The 22,325-nt window shown below is 33.1% G+C and overlaps 1 protein-coding gene across 1 annotated transcript in view; it reads left to right on the forward strand.

Moving 5' to 3' along the window:
* LOC126745936 (rhodopsin) overlaps window positions 1-13,045 on the forward strand; it is a 40,799-nt gene extending 27,754 nt beyond the window's left edge. The window contains exons 7-8 of the mRNA XM_050454002.1: window positions 12,534-12,811; window positions 12,870-13,045. Of these exons, the coding sequence (XP_050309959.1) occupies window positions 12,534-12,811; window positions 12,870-12,999 (408 nt within the window). The 3' untranslated portion in view covers window positions 13,000-13,045. The remainder of the gene's footprint in view (window positions 1-12,533; window positions 12,812-12,869) is intronic.
* The last annotated feature ends 9,280 nt before the right edge of the window (window positions 13,046-22,325 follow it).

Raw genomic sequence — 22,325 nt, forward strand, 5'->3', positions numbered from 1 at the left:
CGGTCCAAATTTTCTCTCGGGGGTTACAAAAGATTGGCCATCTAACAATCACATATCCAATTTTGCACATCAAGATATAAAAAAATTACCCGAGCCATCCAAAATTAATCCAAAATCTGTAGTTTTTATTGTACAAACTTCCTCAGTAAACTTTAAAACCCTTATTAACAGAGCATCTAGTTATACGCGATTGCTACATACCGCAGCCTACGTATTAAGATTTTGTAAAAATTGCAGAGTCCCAAAACCTCAAAGGGAATATGGACCCTTAAAACAATCTGAAATCTTCGACGGGTTAAAGTGTATCGTAAAAATCGTACAAAACGAAACATTATCTGAGGACATAAATAATCTAAAAAAGTATAAATCTGTTAAACTCAATAGTAACTTAAGCTCTTTAAATCCCTTTATCGATGAGAATGGCATACTCCGTGTAGGAGGGCGATTAAAAAACGCAAATTTAAATTTTATGCAAAAACATCCGATACTCCTTCCAAGTAAATATAAATTTACTGAACTTATTGTGCTCCATGAGCATATTAGAAACCTCCATGCTGGATGCCAAGCTACTTTGTCATCCGTACGTCAACAATTCTGGCCCCTAAAGGGAAAAAGCCTAATTAAATCCATTATAAGAAAATGCATTCCTTGTTTCCGATCCAATCCAAAACCCCTTAGTGCACAAATGGGAGATTTGCCAACCGCGCGAGTCGTACCTTCATATCCATTTTGCCATACCGGCGTAGATTATGCCGGTCCTTTTATATTAAAGGACTCTAAATTTAGAAACAAAAAACTGTTAAAATGCTACATATGTGTATTTGTTTGTTTATCAACCAAGGCGATTCATTTAGAATTAGTCACCGAACTTACAACGGCTTCATTCATTTCCGCTTTAAAGCGATTTGTCGCGCGACGCGGTATTTGTCAAGAACTTTATTCGGATAATGGTACACAATTTATTGGGGCTAATAATGAGCTTGCCTCTATTCACGCTTTTTTTAAAGGTAGTGAAATTGAAGATTTCTTAGTTTGCAGCAAAATACAGTGGCATTTTATACCTCCCCGATCACCACATTTCGGAGGAATGTGGGAAGCGGCCGTAAAATCGGTTAAGCAACATTTAAAGCACATTCTTAACGATGTTAAATATAATTATGAGGAATTCTATACATTCCTTGTGCAAGTAGAGGGGGTTTTAAATTCTCGGCCCTTGATACCTCTTACGAACGATCCTAATGATCTTGAGGTATTGACACCTGGTCATTTTCTAATTGGTCGAGCGCTTAATGCCGTACCAGAGCCCGATGTATCTAAGATACCAAGCAACCGACTTAAGAATTATTCCCAACTCCAGAAGCTACTACAGCAATTCTGGGGCCGATGGTCACGTGATTACCTTCACACCCTACATCAGCGACAGAAGTGGAAATTCCAGACCCAAATGGAAGACCTTCTAGGTTCGTTAGTAATAATCAAGGAGGACGGACTACCACCTCTACAATGGCGACTTGGACGAATAATTGCCGTACATCCAGGTGCTGATGGAGTGGTTCGTGTGGTCAGTTTGAAAACCAAAGGCGGAATCATAAAGCGAAGCATCGTAAAAATTTGTCCAATTCCAAGTCAACAGAACATTGTGTCGAGTGGCAATAATAAGTGATCGTTGTTACAGTGTGCGGTAATTCTTTGTACTTTGTTTAATAAAAGGCAATGCATGGACTGTCAATTTTAATGAGTGAATAACTGTATACCTACTTGTATTTCACATAATCTATACACTATTTTTATTCTACATAAATTTTTTTTGTTCTTAATCCTAATATTTAGGTAAGGTTCGGAACTAATATTTTTTAGTTAAGTGGATTACTATATTTGTGTTCTTTAACCCAGGCTCTAAAATTTGTATTAGGTTATTTTAGATCTATTTTTTATTTACTAACAACAATTTCAACTTTAAATTTTTGCTATTCTACTGTTTTTATTAATCTTGTTGAAAGTATTCAATTTTACATTATATTATCTGGATACTTTCAAGGGCGGCGGCATGTTCGAATTATTGACTCAATTATTTATCGGCGTAATTTCAAGAGACCAGAAGAAATGCAAGCTAAGCAATAGAAAGGTCCGCGGCGAGACACTCGGTTTATTTTCTTTTTCTAAGAACTGTTTGTGTAGGCAAAGGGGGATCGCGGTCGTTGTCACGTAGAACCGTTTTTTGTCGTTGTGTTTTAATATTTTTATGTAGTCAGTATAAATTAGACCTTAAGACTAAGCGGAGCGCTGGGTTCTTTTCAGGATCTGGCAGCTTTCTGGCAGCTTTCTGGCAGCTTCTGGCAGCTTTTCAAAATCTTATTTTTCGCATTTTTATTTTCTTTACTGCACCTGTTGGTGTAGTAAAGAAATGGTGTAATTTATTTGTAGGAGTCAGCATAAGTAAGGTGCTAGTAACAATATGCTACTACTCAAATATAATATTTTCTACATGTAATTTCTAGATAAAATTAATAAATATGCCATTATTAATATTTTAGTCACTATTTCCCAAAGATTCAATTACAGTAATAAGTTCACTTTCCAAAATAGGTTAAAGAAAAAAACTACTTTCACAGTTATTTTCAGTATTAATGATATAGGCAGCTGGTTTTGCCCCTATTGTACTAAAGTGTTTATTAAATTCTTCTGAGATTTTTTATCTCTGGTTACCAAATCTGATTCCTTTATTACACTAGCTTTTTCCAGTTTAGCTGAACTTTGATTAGTGGTATATTTTACGTTATTCCACAACTTTTTCGGGTTGATCATGTTACAAACTTCTAGGGTAAATAGAAAACGTAAGAAAAAATAAAAGTGCATATGAACATGGAAATGATTTCCTCAGGGAGCTAGATCTCTTTGAAGATAGACTTTAAAAAGTATAGTTTTAGTTTTATAGCTTCGGAATTACCTTAGCTACCGCAATCAATTTTGAGGCATAAATGGTTGTTGGTACGTTTATACTTTTTAACCTATTAAACAAAAATTCTTTTAACCAAGGTGGGATTATTGGGTAAATTTAACCCCGATTCTTATGCATATTGCATAAAAAAGGTACTCTTAGTAAAATCGAAAAATATCATCGTTCTTGTGAAAATTGGCTAAAGGCAAGTAATAAGATACAAAAATCAATTATATTTAAAAAATTAAATCTGCGCCGTAAATAAAGAAGAAATGTTTTAAAAAGTTAATTAATTAACTTAAGGTATTTTTAACTGACTTTAAGTGTATTAAAAAAACAACAAATAAACAATTTTATAAACATAAACAGATTCTTATATTCATTGGAATTGCAAAAAAACTTAAAGTAATAATTGCTCAAAATGCCAGCCACCATGCTCAACACATTTATTGTACCTACGCAGCAGATTAAGGTTGACGTGGTTAAAAACATCAGGCATGTTTTGTATTACTTCAGCAATTGCAGAAATTATAGCTACCAAATCTTCCTGTGATTCGACTGGAGTTTCATAAACGAGACTTTTCATATGCCCCCAAGGAAAAAATCTAACGGTGTTAAATCTGGAGAGCGCGCTGGCCAGGTGACAGGGTCTCCGCGACCAATCCAGCACCTTCCAAAATTTTCATTTATAAACTCGCAAACAATAAGTGAAAAATGAGCTGGCGCTCAAGTTTTGTCGTATATGTAGGAGCAGATCATCTAACAGTTCTAGCTTTAACAGTACATATCTTAAAAAAATTAGATAATTATTACTGGTTAGACGAAGAAGCAACATAATTGGACCAACTAATCGTTCTCCAACAATGCCGGCCCACATATTGTCCAAGAACCTATGTTGAATACCTAGCCCACAAATAATTATGTTTAGAACTAAAAATGCCTTCTTTCGTAAATATAGCTTCGTTAGTAAAAAGGAAATATTTTGGAAATTGATGTTTTTCTATACACCGGTCCAGAAACCACTGGCAAAAATTTATGCGGGGCATGTAATCATTTGCTCCTAATGATTTTACTTTTTGCAGGTAGTAGGGCCGAAGAAGCTATTCATGAATAACGTTTAATACTCTATCAGCTACTACTATATAATCAGCTACTGCTGGAGTACTTACAAATGGGTTATCTTCAAATCGTTGAAGAACTTCTTCCTCGAAACCCGGGGTCCGGATATTTTTTTGCGCACCATTATCTGGCTGTTTTATTTTATACGGAGCTAGTCTCCCTGAGCCGTTGATTGACCCTTTCAAAAATTGTGTGAGCTGGAACTTGCCTTTGGGTAAACCGCTATTTATATAATCAAGAAACAGCTCTACCATTGCCTCAAACTTCCCCATAAATTAATAGCATGTAGGAATATTCAGGAAAAGTATAATCTTTCATTGCTTAACCGTGATAAAAAGGGAATAACACCGTGTAGAATCGGTTACTGACAATGACAAAGTATAACAATGAATGTTATTCCCTTTGCGGAAAAGCGATAGTCATAGGATGCGTCCTAAAATACAAATTATTTTACAGGTTGTATTAAAGAACTTTAATTGAATCTATTTATGGCTGATTTTATTACATTTTAAACATGAAATTTCATAGGGGCTGAAGGAATTTTTAATATGGTAGATATAAATTTATGTAATTTTTAATATTACCTTATTGCATAATATTGTGAAACGTTCAGCAGAAAGTTCGGTTCTAATTAATTCTCGAACCTTGTTAACTATCGCTTTTCAGCAAATAAACTTTAGTATTATTAATAAAATAATTAATTTTGGTGCTGTCTCTTAATTTGGGCATAAACTCAAGTCAAGTCTTAGACTCTCTTAGTCAAGAGAAAGAGGGTTAAATTTACCAAATATCCCCCTAGTTTCCACGCCTCTGGTTAAAATAATTGTTGCTTAGTAGGTTCAAAAGAATAAACGTACTAAAAATAAATTATGTTCCAAAATTGGCTGCGATAGCTAAAGTAGTTCCGAAGTTATTACACGAAAACTAGTTTTTAAAGGTTATCTTCAAAGTGCTCGAGATTCCTGAGGAAGCATTTCCAGACCCATTGTTCATATGAACTTTTCTTTTTCTTTACGTTTTCTATCTACCCTGAAGAAGTTTGTAACATGTTCAACGGAACACCCGGTATACTTTATTTTTTACAAAAATCATTATTGACTTATTATAACGGAATCCTGGTAACTTGGACAAAAATTCGTTGGTTGTAGCAGTATATAATGATTTGCAAAAAGCCTTCGATACCGTGGACTTTGAACTATTTAAAAAAAAACTGTACAAAATAAACTTTCACAGTATTTGTCATAAACTATTAGTAGAAAAAATTTTACTGTTTTCTATAAAATATGTAAAAAGTAGTGAATATTAAGATCTATCTGTTGATGCAGTTAAGGGGTCTATTGGATCCTTTAGAGTATCTCTTATACCGCCTGTTAAAACATTTCCATTCGTGAATATTTATTATTTTTTGCGCTTCAGAATAAGATCCTTAAGAAAATGAATGCTTAAGTTAATTTTAAGATGAAAAGTTCAGATAAACCTCTGTCCTAAGGTTCAATATTTATACTTAGTTTGTTATATGACTCAAAGTATTTTACCAGGTCATCATTAATAGCTCTTTCTAGACCATTGTTGTTTTTATCAGACAACAGTGTCGTCAGCAAACAGTAGGTATGTCGATATTATCAGCAGATATTTAGGACGTTGTCCATACCATGTGTTAACACGTTCAATGCTCATCGATTTTTTAATGGTCACCGGTGGTGCTGAGACAAGAAAAACTTGAGTTTTTGAATATGCATGTTTTTACGTATTATTAGTTCAATATAATTCTTTTTTATGTGTTTTTTTTTCTATTTTTTTGCAAAAAAAAAAATCACGACGCACATGTGGCGGCTTGAGCACTCGGCCAAGATTTTAAACACCCAGTTCTTAACGACGCCTACGTGGCGTCACTAGGGACCATCTCCTGGGCCCTTTTTTAGTTTAGATGGACCGTGTTGAAACCCTTGGTTCTCTTTGGATTGACCTCGCTTCTCTTTGGCTTGGATTTCTGGTACCATTGCTTCAACTATTGATTCACGGTATTCTAGAAACGACATCTTTGGTCTAGAATATTTGTTGTATAACATATAGGAATTGTACAACATAGTCTCCATAATATGAATTCCTACTTTTTTATACCATCGTATGGTTTTACGTTGGCTGGGTGGGGTAGTAGGACTACATTTGATCTTGTAAATCTATACCCGACATATATTTGTTGTATTGCACGATTGGGGCTGGTTTAATTTTATTAGTGCCAAATCTAGACAAAACTTATTCCAATGTATTTTCATGCTCCGTACTAATATACAGTACCTCTCGTTTGTCCTTCCATTTACCTACACACACATTTCCTCCATAACGATGAATGGATTCGCCAGGCTTTAGTTTTGCCTTACTTACATCTTCTGGGGTTTCTTTTCTTCCCATCCGCAAAGTACCCGTACAGTACGTATTTTTTTTCCAACAATTGTCTCGCAAGGGCCACAGAATTGTAATAATTATCCATGTATAGACTGTGCCCCTTATCCCAGTAATTCCTCATAAGATGAAGGACGACATTAGCGGCATGCCCTCTACCGCCCAAATCATCAAGTACACCAGTATATATTTGCATATTTAAAACAATGCCACTTGACTCGGTCAGCAAATAAAATTTAATTCCGTACTTATGTTTTTTATTTTTTATGTACTGCCGAAACGAAAGACGACCGCGCTACAAAAGCATCGATTCATCTATTGAAAGGCTCTTGCCCGGGGAATAAACCGAATCCATGTTATTAAAAAAGTTAACTAATGGCCGAATTTTGAATAACCTGTCACTTTTTAAATCTGTCTAAACTATCGGTCTCTGCTCATATATTTCCTGATAGGCAAATTGAGAAAACGACTGGTACGCCAGTAATCTCGCAATCTAGGTAACTGAAGAATTCCCATAAAAATTGTAAGTCCCAAGAATAAAGTCATTTCTTCTTTATCTACAGATTTCCATCGACTAATTCTAGAGTTGGGTCCCGAGGGTTCGTTAAGTAGCACGTATTCTGCGTAAATATTAGTTTGTCGTACTAATATTTCAAAGTACTCGTCGTCAGCCAGGAGTAAAAAAAATCAACAGGTTTACCTTCACCAGGTAATGGTACCTTTAGTTCTTGCTTTCCAGTAAATGTAATTTGCCTAAGATTTGGGGGATTTTCTGTTCATACTAATTGTTCATTTTCCACATTCTTCACATCATCCAATAGCTCCATGTCGCTTTGCGAGACAGTAGGCATTGCATCTAGACGTTCATCAGATATTATAGATGAATCACTCCAGTTGCGGCCTGAGTCTGGAAATGGCTCCTCATCACTCGAACTTGATAAATATGCTAATGCACGCATTTCATCTTCCGTAAGCACTTTGGGATTTTTAATTCTAAGCCGTTTCGGTGCCGAAAAACATGGGGACGGACTGTCGGCCATTTAAAAAAAAAAATTAACGAAAACTCGTACCACGTAGCACAACTCTAAAATAAAACCCATAAGAACGTGCTCTTACGAAATCATAAGCGTTACTGTAGTGCTAGTGGTCGAGAACTATCGATATAACTATCGATACTATCGATAGTTTTAAATATCGACTACTATCGATAGTTGGCGCTAACTATCGATAGTTTTGTTTGTCGTGTCGTTTGGTAAAATTAGCCAAAAACTCTTTCACGGACAAATTTAAAATCTTAAGGCTTTGCCATCCAAAAGGTAAAGCCCACTTCATAAGCTCTCGAATTTACCAAAAACAGGAAATCCACCAATAGGAACATTATCCGCAAATCGCGAGCTTATGAACTGGGCTTAAAACATTTAAAAGCGTCGCTGCTCAGACCATAGCCCTCAACTCTATTGTTGATTTGGAAAAGTAGAAGAAGAAGAAGAAGTAGAAAGTGAGAAAATAAATAAATTAAAAAAAGATAATTATTTATGTTTATTATTTTACATTAAATTTTGTTCTTGCTCTCTGGTCTTCTGCCTGTTTTTGTGCTTTTCTTTCTGTAATTTATTAGAGTGTCATTGGTTTGGAGTTTGGTGTATTTTATGTGCTACGAATATAAAAGTTAAATTTTAACAACTCTAACAAACAATACCTAAACCAAAAATAATGGATAAGTTTTTAAACAGAAAAAAAAAGAATAGTAAGTATACTTTTTTTGACCTAAATAATAGAGTAATTTAAACATTAATATAATTTATTTTAAGATTTTCCATCTCCATGTACCTCATCATCCCCCAGAACTTCTCGTTCTCGTTCACGTTCACGCTCTCCTACAACAAATGACAAAAATGTGAGCTCTTCTATGTCTGACCAAAAGTTCAAACAAAGGACTCTTGGAAAAGGAAAAGTTTCATTGTTTGGAAGTATTTCAAAAAGTCTGCAGACAAAAAGCTTGCAAAGTGTTTAACATGTGGAAATGAATATAAGACTAGTGGCAATACAAGTAACTTATTGGATCATTTAAAACGTTTTCATCCTATATTAAGTAGGAGTTCAGATATTGACTTGACAGGTGAGTCTGATGGCCTGTCAACTGCTGAAAGTTCTTCGAGCAACACGGGAAGCATATCAAGTTCTTCTATTCGATCCAATAATAGGTCCATAAGCCCTTTTTTCCAAAGAACAGCGCAGTATGATAATGAATCTCAAAGAAAAAAACAATTGGATCAAGCTCTAATTTATATGATTATGGCTGATTTTCAACCGTTTACAATTGTGAAGGATAATGGCTTTAAAAAATTTGTGGGTTTATTGGATCCTAGATACACTCTACCTAGTACATATACTTTGAGTGAAAAATTACTTAAGCAAGAATATGTAAGAGCATATGAAAAACTTAAAAATACACTTGATACTACGGAATATGTATCAATCACTTCAGATTCTTGGACTTCAGTGAACATGGAGTCTTATTTAACAGTTACTTGTCATTATATATGTGACTTTGAATTAAAATCAGCCGTTTTATCAACAAAGCCTCTACCCAATGGTGTAAATCATACTGCTGAAAACTTATCGGATACATCGAACGATATTTTTAAAGAGTGGAATATTGATAAAAAAATTGTGTGTATTGTTACCGACAATGCCGCCAACATGAAAAAAACCTGTGAATTATTAAAGAAATGCCATTTGCCATGTTTTGTGCACACTCTCAACTTAGTTGTGCAGGATTGCTTGGACATTCCTTGTCTTCGGCCCATAATTAAAAAGGTTAAAGATATTGTAACGTTTATAAGAACAAGTCATCTTGCCAATGATACATTCAAAGCAGAACAGAAGGCTGTAGGCTTGGAACCACTTAAATTACTTCAAGAAGTTCCTACCAGGTGGAACAGCACATATCTGATGATTGAGAGAGTTTTAAAAACAAATGACAGTCTCACAAAAGCCTTACTAAAATTAAGGAAAGCGCCTGCACCTTTGTCTGTAGACGATATCACTATTTTAAGGGAGATTGAAAAAATGTTGAGCAGTTTTAATGAAGTCACTCGAAAAATATCAGGTAGGTCATTTATATTAAATTAGGAGATTAAATATTCCTTAATAACTTTTTTTATTTTTATTTCAGGGAATAAATATGTCACTATATCATTAATAGTTCCATTAAGCACTGGCATACAGCATTTTTTAACCAGCTGCGTGTCAGAGTTGACAACTGAAGAAGGCAACACATTTTGCAACATCTTTTAATTTCCACAAAGCAACGTTTGTATCCATATGAATCTCGTACAATTACAAAAATTGCCACCATTTTGGACTCGAGGTTTAAAAAGGAAGCATTTCAAAGCCCGGAAAATGCTGCAAACGCATCTTTACTTTTAGAGCAAGAAATGTATGGTTTTCTCAGTAAAAATGAAAATGTTTTAACTAATAAAAATGTTGAAAGAAATTCCAATGATACATCAATATTTAGTTTTTTAAAAGAAAGGATCGACAATAAGGTAAAGTCCATTCAAACAGACGTGATAATAACAAAGAGGCAGTATTTGAAAAGAAGTAATGCCCCAGAAGATACAGATCCTTTAACGATTTGGAAGGTAAGTTATTTTAAGATTTAACTTAAATATAATATAAAATTAAATTTTAGTTTTCAGGTCAAGATCTACATCCATTGGGTGAGCTACCAAAACAGTACTTCTGTATCCCTGCTACATCAGTGGAAAGTGAAAGGACATTTAGTACTGCAGGGCAAATAGTTAGTGATCGCTGTTCCAGATTGAATCCGACAAATGTGAACATGCTAACTTTTCTGCACAAAAATTTGACATTTGATTCGGAATAAAATCAGATGTTTATTGATAATTCTGTTTTTTATTTAGTTTTTACCATCGAGAAAATCATAAATGATTATTTTTTATTATTTTATATATTTAGCTACCTTTTATTATTTTCTCTATGGTTTTTATTACTATCGAAACCTATCGATAGTTATCGAATGTGAAGTACCATGCTATCGATAACTATCGAATATGGGGACTATCGATAGTTCTCGACCACTATGTAGTGCTCGTCGATTGGCATTTGGCAGGTAGGTATATTACAGAAAGCATGAGGCCACCACATGTGCGTCGGGAGCACTCGAGTAAGAATTGCTAGGGCGTCACATGTGCGTCTTGAGCAACGAACGTGTTAAAAAAGTTCCGGACTCTTAATAATTTGTGAACGCACTCTTTTATGAAAAATTGTCCCAAATTAAAATTATAGATCTTTTTCAGATCTACATTAGGAAGATAACTTTGCATATACAGGCAGTATCACCACAGTAGTAGAGACCAAAGTTACCTTTTTTTAAAATAGAATGGTATATTTTTTAATGCATTTTTCGATTCTACGCCAAATTTTACCAAAACTTCATGTAGCATATGCGATACCTAACTTCAACAGATTAAAAGATACAACGGTTTAAAAAATTATTCTGTAAAATTTATTATAAATAAAACATGCAAATACTAACCCATCAAATAATAACTATAACTTTTTATGATTCGAGGATTCAGAGATCGCAAGCGATCCTACCAACAAACTCAAGACCTTATCAATACCGCACATCAATTTCGTAATTTACAGTAATAATAACAATTTACAGATTTAAACAAACCGAAAGTTGCAAAGACCGTCAACGAAGAGAAAGGCCAAAAATCGTATCTACAACATTTTCAAGACCCAAATTTATCATTACGTCAAGTTGCCAACCAGTCGGAAGCTTGTTTTATATTGGTTTAAAATGTCCTTAAACGCAATAAATTTCATCCTTATAAAATCACGTTAGTACAGGAACTATTTGAAGATGATTTTGGCTTTGGAGGATGTTTTTTTCTGATGAATCAACTTTATGCTAAATGTTACAGTAAATTTACATAATTGCAAATATTGGTCAAATGAAAATCTGCACTGGATGAAAATCCTTAAAGAATAATTTAAATGCCACCTGAATCCACCATAAACTCCACCTATCTGGATTTGATGGAAAATCAGAAATAAGAAAACATGCTTAATTTTTATCAAATATGGTTTCAATAAGATGGCGCCTCTGGATATTGGAGTAAATATAAGAAAATTCTGAGATACGACTTTTCCAAATCGTTGGATTGATAGAAGAGGTGAAATTGAATAGCCAGCAAGAAGCCCTGATCTTACAACCCTCAATTACTTTTCCTAGAAGCATTTAAAAAATAAATTTTATGGGACAAAGCCGGAAAATATTAATGTATTACAAAAATTAGAGCAAAATGTGAATTGATAATTCTCGACATGTTAGAAAACGTAGCAAATGCTTTTCACTACAATTTAGCACATTGTCAAACAGTTCAAGGGGGCCATTTCCAACATTTAATTAAATAGGTTTATTGTTTAAATACTTTTTTGTATCGTTTCTTTTTTTATGGGTTAGTATTTGCATATTTTATTTGTAATAAATTTTACATAATAATTTTTTAAACAATTGTATCTTTTAATCTGTTGAAGTTAGCTATAGCATAATATGTTCCATGAAGCTGTGTTACGATTTTCTGTAGAATCGGAAACTGCATAAAAAATATACCATTTCATTTTAAAAGAAAACCTTGGTCTGCAAAGCTATCTTCTTAATGAAGATGAAAGCGATCTATAATTTTTTTTATTTGCGCGTTCACGAATTATTAAGGGGGTTCGGGACTTTTTTAACACACGGTATGTAGGTACAAAGTCTTAAATATCTGCTAATAAAATGAAAATACCTTCTGTTTGCTAACGGTACTGTTCTCTAATAAAAATGAGGATGAACTAGATAGAGCTATCAATGATGACCTGGTAAAATTCTTTGAGTGGTTGTGTTATAACAAACTAAGTATAAATATTGAAGCTTAGGATATAAGCTTTATTTGAACTTGTCATTGCAAAATAAACTAAGCGTTCATCCCCTTAAGGATCTTATTCTGAAACGCTCTGTACTTTATATAAATGCCCACTAATTCTAATTTCTTAGGCTGTTGCTGCCCATGAAAAATCGATGAGAGAACAGGCAAAGAAAATGAACGTGGCGTCACTACGATCTTCTGAGGCCGCACAAACTAGCGCAGAATGTAAATTAGCCAAAATAGCCTTGATGACTATTTCATTATGGTTCATGGCCTGGACTCCGTATTTGGTCACCAACTTTTCAGGAATTTTTGGCAACTCCAAGATTACACCTCTGGCCACTATTTGGTGTTCGCTTTTCGCTAAAGCTAATGCTGTGTACAATCCTATTGTCTATGGTATAAGGTAAGTTTAGAAGATTTGTTTTTATTGTCGTATTAATAATAGAAAATTCTTCTTGCAGTCATCCGAAATACCGGCAAGCTCTACAAAAGAAGTTCCCCTCATTGGTTTGTGCGGGCAGTAGCCCGGACGACACAACATCTCAGGCTTCAGGAGTAACGAATGTGACAGAAGATAAATCGGCTGCGTAAAATATTATTTGATCATTTTTTTAAAAATAAACCCTGCTGTAACTTCTTTTGTGTTATTTTTTGTATTATTTTAGGCCAATGTATAAAAAATTACCCAGAGCTTTTTATTATTACAAAAAGAGCAAATTAGTAATTGTTATTTGCAATCACATCCATTGCAACAGGAGGAAGTTTAGGTTCATATTTCGTAGTATTTTATGAATCAACTCTTTAACCAGGTAACCTCTTATTATTTCATCAAACAATTATATATGATAATAAGCCTTTATTGGCAAGATATGAAGAATCTACATGTAACCCATAAAAAAATAAAAAGTACATAAAAGAAATGTATATCTAAAATAATGAAACTTGCATAATAATCATAGTCCTAGAACCAGGAAACATCCGATAAAACGTTTGATCCTCGAACGGAGCAATTACCAGCAACTCTGTAAGCCAGATCTTTGGTAAACTTGCATTGAACAGTTTCAACCAGATCAATATGACACCAATAAAGTATAAAGTTGACATTTAAGTAAACTAATTAAGTCATTACTAAATAGAATAAATAATAGTGGACCCAGTTATTAGGTATAGAATAAATAATGTGGTACGCCCGAGGTAGCAATAAAATATTTCGATGTAAAGACCTCCTAGTGGGATCTATTGACTAAATCCGAACGAAACAAACCTACTAACGCGACTGAGAGGCTATGCTGACTCTATGTATTTATTAACTTATTTATTTAAATACATCACTCCAGCTGACACACAAGGATTGTGTAAGTTTAGAAGTTGCAAGATATCCGGTGAATCAACTGACCCATTAATTAATTTATGTAAAAATTGTAGATCTGCTGAATCCCTTCTTTCTTGTAAAGATATTAACTGAAAATTTTCAAGTAGACGATCATGTGAAAAGTTAACTTCCTGGTACACTCCTTCGCATTTAAACGAAAGAAATTTACAATTATTATAATAGTATATTTTCAAGCTCTTGAATATGGTCTTGATAGTAGGGTGACCATAATTAGTAGACGAGAGTAAACTGCTAGATGCTAAAGATATAGTTTTTTTATAGTTTTGGAAAATGCAGTAGCCCTGCATCCTTCCGCATTAATTATTATCTATAGTATTTGTACTGTACACTTTTCTATTCACAATATTACCATTATGTCAGAGATATAATAACTTCTACGATTAAAAAACAAAAGTAAATCACATTCACTATGTGATCTGTGTAGGTGTATGTCTAGGCCTGATAATGCTCCGATAGGAGCGAAACACGGGTGAGTTTTTAAGAAATTATATGTACCTATGTTTAATGAGATCCTGGGAGGAGTTTTTTACTTTTGTTTTGTTTTTTTGTATGGTCTCTTGATGAAAGAATGGATGCTATGATTCAACTACTAAGATTGATTTGATGGATACTTAAGATAATAGAAATAAAAAAATTAAAAAATATGGTATTGCAACATAGCACTTAGATGACAAAACACCCGTATGTGCAAAGCTTGCTGCAATTACAAAAAAACAAAAACTTAAAATTAAAGGAAGTAAGGCTACAAAAACAATAAGAAAAATACATAAAGTAAGTTATAGATTTTACAGAGTTAAAAACAATCTGACTTTAATAAATATTTGCAAAAAGACTGCATTCTCAAGCAGCGATGCACCTAAGTGACAGCAGTACCAAAAGCAATCACTAAAAAAGATTTTTTAAAATAAGGGTATTTTCAAAAATATATGATCTACATTCTTTTTTATATCTGTTGATTTTTGAACAATTTCGGATTGTATAAGGTATGAGGTTATGTATTTTTGGCACATGACTCATCATTTTAATAAACAAATATACTTACTTCTAATACATATATAAAGGTCGTATATCAACAATTTTTCTACGAATACAATAAATGTGTATGGATTTAATTTTTTAGATATTCTAAATGATTTTTCAAACTTTTTGATGTACTGTGTTCTAAAAAAATCCGAATATCGAACTCTATTATGGTTACCTATTATTTGAATGTAATTTAAGTTTAGTACTAAGAGCTTATATAGGACAACTTATATAAATCGTTTCGCCATTTAGAACAATTCATTTAATATAACAAATCAACAGATCATATAATATATCCGAAATCACTTTTCTTTTTTTTATATATTACACATTTATGCTTACTTTTTCATATATTATCTTAAGAATAGAATTTTGTACAATATTTAATGAACTTATAGCAGTTTTGTACATGCTACCCCATACAATAATTCTATACCTTATCAATGACTCTACAATAGATTTATACAGAGATATTACTAAAGTTCAACTTATATTGTTTCTTAAAATATAAAATTTTTAGATTAATAATAATTGTAATAGTATAAATATGTAATAGTAAATAGTAATTGTAATACGTGTTAATCCCATTTCAAATGTTTATTTATAATGATACCTAAATATTTTGGTTTCGCGAGTTCTTGAATTGTATATTATCCAACTCAGGGCGGTTGACTTGACAGAATATGTTAATCACATATTCTTTTACATCATTCCAAGACTTTGAGGGAAAGATTAACGCCGAGTCATCTGCATAAGAAATTAATGGGCCATTTTTAAGTTTCAATTTAGTTATTATATTAATATATTAAAAAAAGTATTGGGCCTAAAACTGTGCCTTGTGGTACACCTATTTTATCCTCCTATGGATCACTTAATGTATTTTCTATCCTTACAATTTGAATTCTTCTATCCAAATAGCTTTTAAAAATATCCAATAGTACTTCTCTGATTTTGATCCAATACTACTTCTCTGCCTCTCTGACCATTTTTTTTTATTCCAAAAATATAAGTTGGTATAAATAAAGTTGGTGCGGCACCGTATCAAATGCTTTGGTCAAATCTAAAAACACTGCTATATATTTGTCGTTGTTATCTATTTTTTCTGCTATAAGTTTTGTTAGAAGGTAGAGGGCATTTGATATACCTACATTACTTAAAAAGCCAAATTAGTTTCTTGATAGAATAGTTTTAGTTTTCTTACAAGAAACGCAGCTATCTGTCCTTAACACATTTTTCAAAGATTTTCATGAAATTATTTATTAGGCTTATAGGTCCATAATTATTTCTTTTTGTTTTGTCATCTGATTTATAGATTGGTGTAATTACTGATATCTTAAATTGTTGGGGAATTGTACCGCTCTAAAAAATTAAATTAATTATATTAATTAGGGGATCAAGCAAATATTTGTGGTTGTTTTTTTATAAGTTTTACAGTAGTTTTATCAATTCCTGGGCTGCTGTTACTTTTTAGAGTGGCAATTGGCTAGTATAACTTTTTGTCATCGCAGTATAACAAGCTGTTTACTTTAGATCTTTAGAAATATTATTTATGAACGAGTTGAAGAGTAGAGGTCCCAATATCGAGCCCTATGATATACCTGAAGGAGCTATTATTTCACTGTGTCGAGAGAGAAATGAGATAAAACTCCAAATTAATCAGAAACATTTAATGTAAAATTACAATGGCAAGGCAGTCGAAAGCTGTTGGCAAGTCTATATAAACTACATCAACTTCAAAGTTATTATTGATAGATTCTGAAATAAATTCTGTGACCGTAATAAGATTAGAAGTAGTGGATCTGCTCTTCATTAAGCTACTTTCATAGGAAAGTACAATGAATGAAGGATCCTTTCAAAAACTGACCGATATTAAAGAATAAAAAATATTCGATCAAAGGCTTTTTTGAATGCCAGTATAAATGACATCTACCTGAGTAAGCATTACTTAATTCATAAATATTACCAGACAGAAGGTCAAAGATATAAGATAAGATCACGTACTAAAGAATCTGTGCTGAGTAACGCAAATGACACCTACGACATGGTTAAACAGAGACCGATATAAAATAATTTCATATATTTTTTAAAAATGGCCAAGTATATATAATTGTAATTATAAAATTGCTAAAATACAAGATTGGCATGTAATCGGTTACCACCAGAAGCTTTTAATATAGTTGATATTCTGATGCAATCTTTTAATCATCCGTAATACCTTCGACACCAGATGTCAGTTTATTCCTAAGTCTTCTGCAGGCTAAAATCTCTTAACATTGGAAATATCAACGTTTGGTGAATTACCGAAAGTCGGATGTTCGACGTAAATAGACGCAATAAATCTCCCTCGAAAGAATGACTCAAAAGCATTTACGGATCTATGACAACCGTATTATTGGGCAGCTTATTATTTCAGGAATTCTAGCTTGACCTTTTTTACCATTAATAAATACCCCGAAGCTAGATGGATGAGTCATTTCTTTATCAGTTATTTCTTTTTAGAGTCCAGTAAATATGCTTTATAATCGTTTAAGTAACTGCCTTCCAAATGCTGAACATTGTGAGAGAGACTTTAAACAACTCAATACTCATATTAAGCTGGTAGGAAATGTTGAGGTTAAGTTGCAGCGCGGGATGATACAAGTTCTCTTTAACAAAAGATACCCTACCATCAGTAACGGTGAAATTGAAAAATATTGAAATTTCGGTAAAATGTTTAACACTGTATACATTTTACCCGTATCCGCCTGATGCAAACAATGTCGTACTAGTTGGCAGTTACGATAAGATGAAAGGTCTCAAATTTAGTACTAAGGCCAAGGTAAAAACACTTTAACTGAAAGATGTAATCATGTCGCCATTGGCGAGACAATTATAAAGCCGGTTTTTGATTTCACGTTTCTGAGTAGGGTTGGAAATTGAATACTTTTTGCAATAAGCTGTCACACCATCAAACTGCTGCCATATTAATACTGAGCAACTTTTTACTTAAGTCCCAGTAAGCCTGAATCACATTTGGTTTTCGTTTGGATGACACTGGAACCAAGTCCGAAGATGGTCTAATAGTAATCTCTCTTTTCGTTAATTCCTTGGACCAATTCTCCAATATTTATTAGTCAACCATATTATTTGTTCTTAGGACAATTTGTCAAATAACGTTCCTTGGAAGTAAAAAAATTACATGCAGGTTGCTCACATCCATTCCAAAAAATTTATGGCTCTGTTGTATCTTTGACAAATAAAAAATCATATGATGCTATTAAACTGTCTATCTATCTGTGCTTTTTATTTATTTGTCAGAGCTAGCTCATAATTTGAGAGTACATTAAAGTACCCTTAGTTTTGCATTGGGTTTCGTCTATATCAGTTTGGTCCATACATTTTCATCGAAAAATTTGCATTTCTTCTATATTAAATTGAATAGTTTATTGCCACTTTAGCATTCTGTACTTAGAACATTGAAAGGCTAGAATTAGCATTGCCGTGGAACTATGGGCAGTTTGTTTGCTTGCAACATCTTTGATGCAATGATGCTAAATGGTTATGTAGAAATGGCAAAAAAACACACTTTATAATATCATAAAAGTTTGTCACTTATTTTGACAGGCGCAAAATAATACAATTCCTCTTTAATAAAATATGAAGCATTTTTTTGTCATAAAGTATGATAAGATACTCTTTAAAGAAGTCAACATTCAATAAGTGTAGATAACGTCCCTATATTAAAGAAAAAGGCAACAACATCGCAACGCCGCTTGTTCGCATTGTTATTCGACAGACACAAGTAATCTTTCCCAGTGACATCGTCAAAAAATATTTACATGATAAATATTTATTTTTAATAGATTATGCTTTAAATTCTAAAAAATATTACCGCTTATGAACTCTTTATGAGTTTTTTTAAAGTACTTCATTAGAGTAAAAGTACTTATCTAATAAAAAGCATTTTTATAAAAATTAAATATTTTATATTTATTATAGGTTTTTTAATAAGTTTTTATTATTCTGGGTTTATGACGAGGGTTGTCCCTTGATATGATGTTATGACAATATCGGTATTTACTTGTAAAAAGATCGGCTTAAATCGGCTTTTTTCGATGGTGCAGCCACAGTATAAAGAACAAGACAGTAGGTTCACTCTCTTGCGGCCGTTTGAAGTAGGGACTTCTAAACAGTGCCGACTTTTTTACGCGGTCGTAAATCATTATTTAGTTTCGACGGCAATCCTTTACGATACGGGGGGTGTTTGAAACATTTTTAATAAGGAATATTTTCGTACATCGCGGCGGGCAGCGTGTAATATATGGAATTTTTTGAAATTAAAGGCACTTTGTATTATTGTTAAAATGAAATTGAAAGAATATTATTAAGTATCTCTTTTGAACAAATAACTGTCAGAAAAACACTTGGTAGATAGCTTTAAAATTAAGTTTATTAGAATGTACACAATTAAATCTTAGCTTTACGTTCCCTTCATGCTCTTTTCTTAACTGACCAAGAAACTACCTACCTAATATTACATACACTTAATTAATAATAACTTCGTTAATATACCCATTTTTTAAATATTTAATAAAATTTACATAATAATGTGATAACAACACTCAGCATATGGAACTGGGTAAGAGTGAAATATAAAAAGGCAGTTAAATAAAAAAAACTTATTAAATGCCTAATTATTTGCTTTTTAAATAGGGGATGAAAGAACAAACCACTAAAATTCAAATAAAACGAAAATAGGTGTTTTACAACCTAGAATGCATATAAATATTCAAAATAAATATAGTTTTACATTGGGGATTATAGTACACATCAATATTTTGAAACTGAAACCCTTAAAAACCGCCCTTAATGACGAAAAAAATCCAGTTTTAAGTATGGTTAGACGGTATAAGTGGCTAAAATTTATATCATTCAAATGATTGCAATGCAACTAATAATAAATCGGATAGCTTTCACTATTAAAAACCACCACTAATAAGAGAATATTACCAAAAATTTTGCATTTTTTTAGATTAAAATCACGATTTAAAAAAAATATGTACTCTAAATCGCTGACACTTTTTGAGTTTTTTTGTAGGATCTCAATTTTCCGAGATATTTAAGAAATACTGAAGAAAAGCGTGTATTTTTTTCTGTAAACTAATCCATTTTTATTTTTAAAAAAATGTATATCCCCTTTTACTCCTGCAGCCATCTACGCAACATATCGCCGGCATTTTTAAAGTACAAAATTTCCGCACAACGCTATTATAGTTCTAATATTGAAGACGCCCCTGTATAACGCAGTCGCCACCGGGCAGCAAAAAAGAGTAGCATCAGAAAGCGAGTGAGAAAGGCAACATTTTGGGCGGCGCTTAGAGTGATCCTTCTATTCTAGTTTATGTTCGGTGGTGCAGCACAAAATCCTGTTCCCTTTTTTAACCAAAAACTAAAGAAAAAACACAAAACATCACAAATGCTGAATGTAAACACAGAGCCGTTTGTCAAGATCACATTTCGCGAGATGACATCAGCTTTTGCCTGCGGTGTTGCCATTTCAAATTTTTTAGAAGCGGTTTTAGGAATAAGAATTTAATAATTTTTGTTTGCTTTGAAGTTGTTATTTTTGCGCTTAGAATAATAAATATATATTTCTACTTTTTAGTTTTAATCCAAAATCTAACATCAATAACTTAAACAAACATTACACGCCCTCTTCCCTTTACCTGTGCAAGAAACTTAAGCATTTAATTGCGACAACATACCTGTAGTTCTATTCTCCTTTTGTGCTATCTACTTTTAATGGTTAAGTAAGAGTAGCCCTAAAGCTAGACTTCGCCATTATTTTCTATGTATGATTAACTATGTATGTATGTATGTATGTATTTGTTTTTTTTTTATTTAAATAAAAAGACTTATTTATTATTTGTATTATTATTATTTATCTTTCTGTTTTAGCTCGCTGATAGCGGTGTTGCCAATTTCATCGGCCTGAAGGCAAGATGAATTTTGCATTATAGTGACAATTGTCCAGGAGGAAAGACCCAATGCGTTAAGGTTTTTGGACAGTGTTAAAGGGACAATTCCAGTGGATGAAATAACTAGAGGGAGTATACAGGGTGTTTGGCGGAGGGTTAGCCAAACTTGGTGGGCATATAGATAGGCTCAGATAGAAGATATTTTCTTAATAAACTTGTGTTCTAAAAGTCTCGGGTTTTTTATATCATTGATTTTGTGTTATTTTCAGGATTTTCAAAAAATTATGCCTTTTGACATCTTTAAATTTTTTCAGCATATTTTTCACGTTTTTTTTACTCTTGTATTTAGTCTGTAATGTATCCTGAATCTAAAAAAATCAATATCAAGCACAAATAATACCGAAATAATTCGTTTTGAGCTTAAAAAGTTAATACAAGTAGCAAAAAAGTTATGAAAGGTAACTTTAACTTGACGCAAGAAAAAACTAAAATCTATCAAGATGTTCAGGTAGTTTTAAAAACATCTCCTCTTTTCAATGATATACGATGTGTAACACAAAGCCGACTAACTTGCCACAATTCATGACTTTAAAGGAAAGTAAAGTAAAAAAAAAAATTATTTTTTAAATTTTATGTATTTATTTCAAAATTACAAATTTTGTTGAAACTGCGCTCCCCTGGCTCTTATACATGCTCTACATCGCCGTCACATTTCTACTGTCGTAAGGCGAAATCGCATCTCTTCTCTGACGGTTAGAAAAGCGGCATTGATTCTTGGTCTAGATTGTCAATTTCCACCTCGTACATCGGTTCTTTCGCACGTCCCCATACGTAAAAATCGAGAGGGGTTAAATCAGGGGACCGTGCGGAGGCCATGCGATGGGACCTGCTCTTCCGATCCACGAATTGGGAAAAGTATTGTCCAGAAATTCTCTAACGGCGACCCGATAGTGTGCAGGACACGCGACATTCTGGAAGACGATTGACCCGTCTTCATTTAATATGGGTATATCAGCCAATAATTGTGGGAGATCATTTTGTAAAAAATGTAAGTAATTGTTCCCGCTGAGGTTTCTCGGCAAGTAGTGTGGACCGATGAGGTGTCTCCCAATCACACCTGCCCAAACATTAACACTGAATCTTGTTTGGAAAGACTTGGCTCTGGTCAAATGCGGATTTACGTTTTTGTTTTCCCAATGTAAATAAATAATGTAAATTATGTTGGTTAAATATCCCCGCACGTGTAAATGTTGATTCATCTCTCCATAAGATGCTTTTTAAAAAGTATCCATTTTCAACGTCTGCGTGAAGCAAAAAGCGGCAAAATTGTACCCGTCGCTCATAGTCGGCTTGTAGAAGACCTAGAATAGAGTATCACGATGCCAGTAAAAATTGCGGAATTAAGTTGTTGATGTAGTATGAAATTACCTTGCACTGGGATGTAATGGAAAGGACTTTCCTTCTGCCTTGACAACTGACCATGCTTTCCATGTAGAAATGTTCAGATCTGTAGCTACTTTCCTTGTACTAGTGGTGGGATCCTC

The sequence above is a fragment of the Anthonomus grandis genome, chromosome 16, assembly GCF_022605725.1.
Source record: "Anthonomus grandis grandis chromosome 16, icAntGran1.3, whole genome shotgun sequence".
In the NCBI taxonomy this organism is placed as follows: Eukaryota; Metazoa; Arthropoda; class Insecta; order Coleoptera; family Curculionidae; genus Anthonomus; species Anthonomus grandis.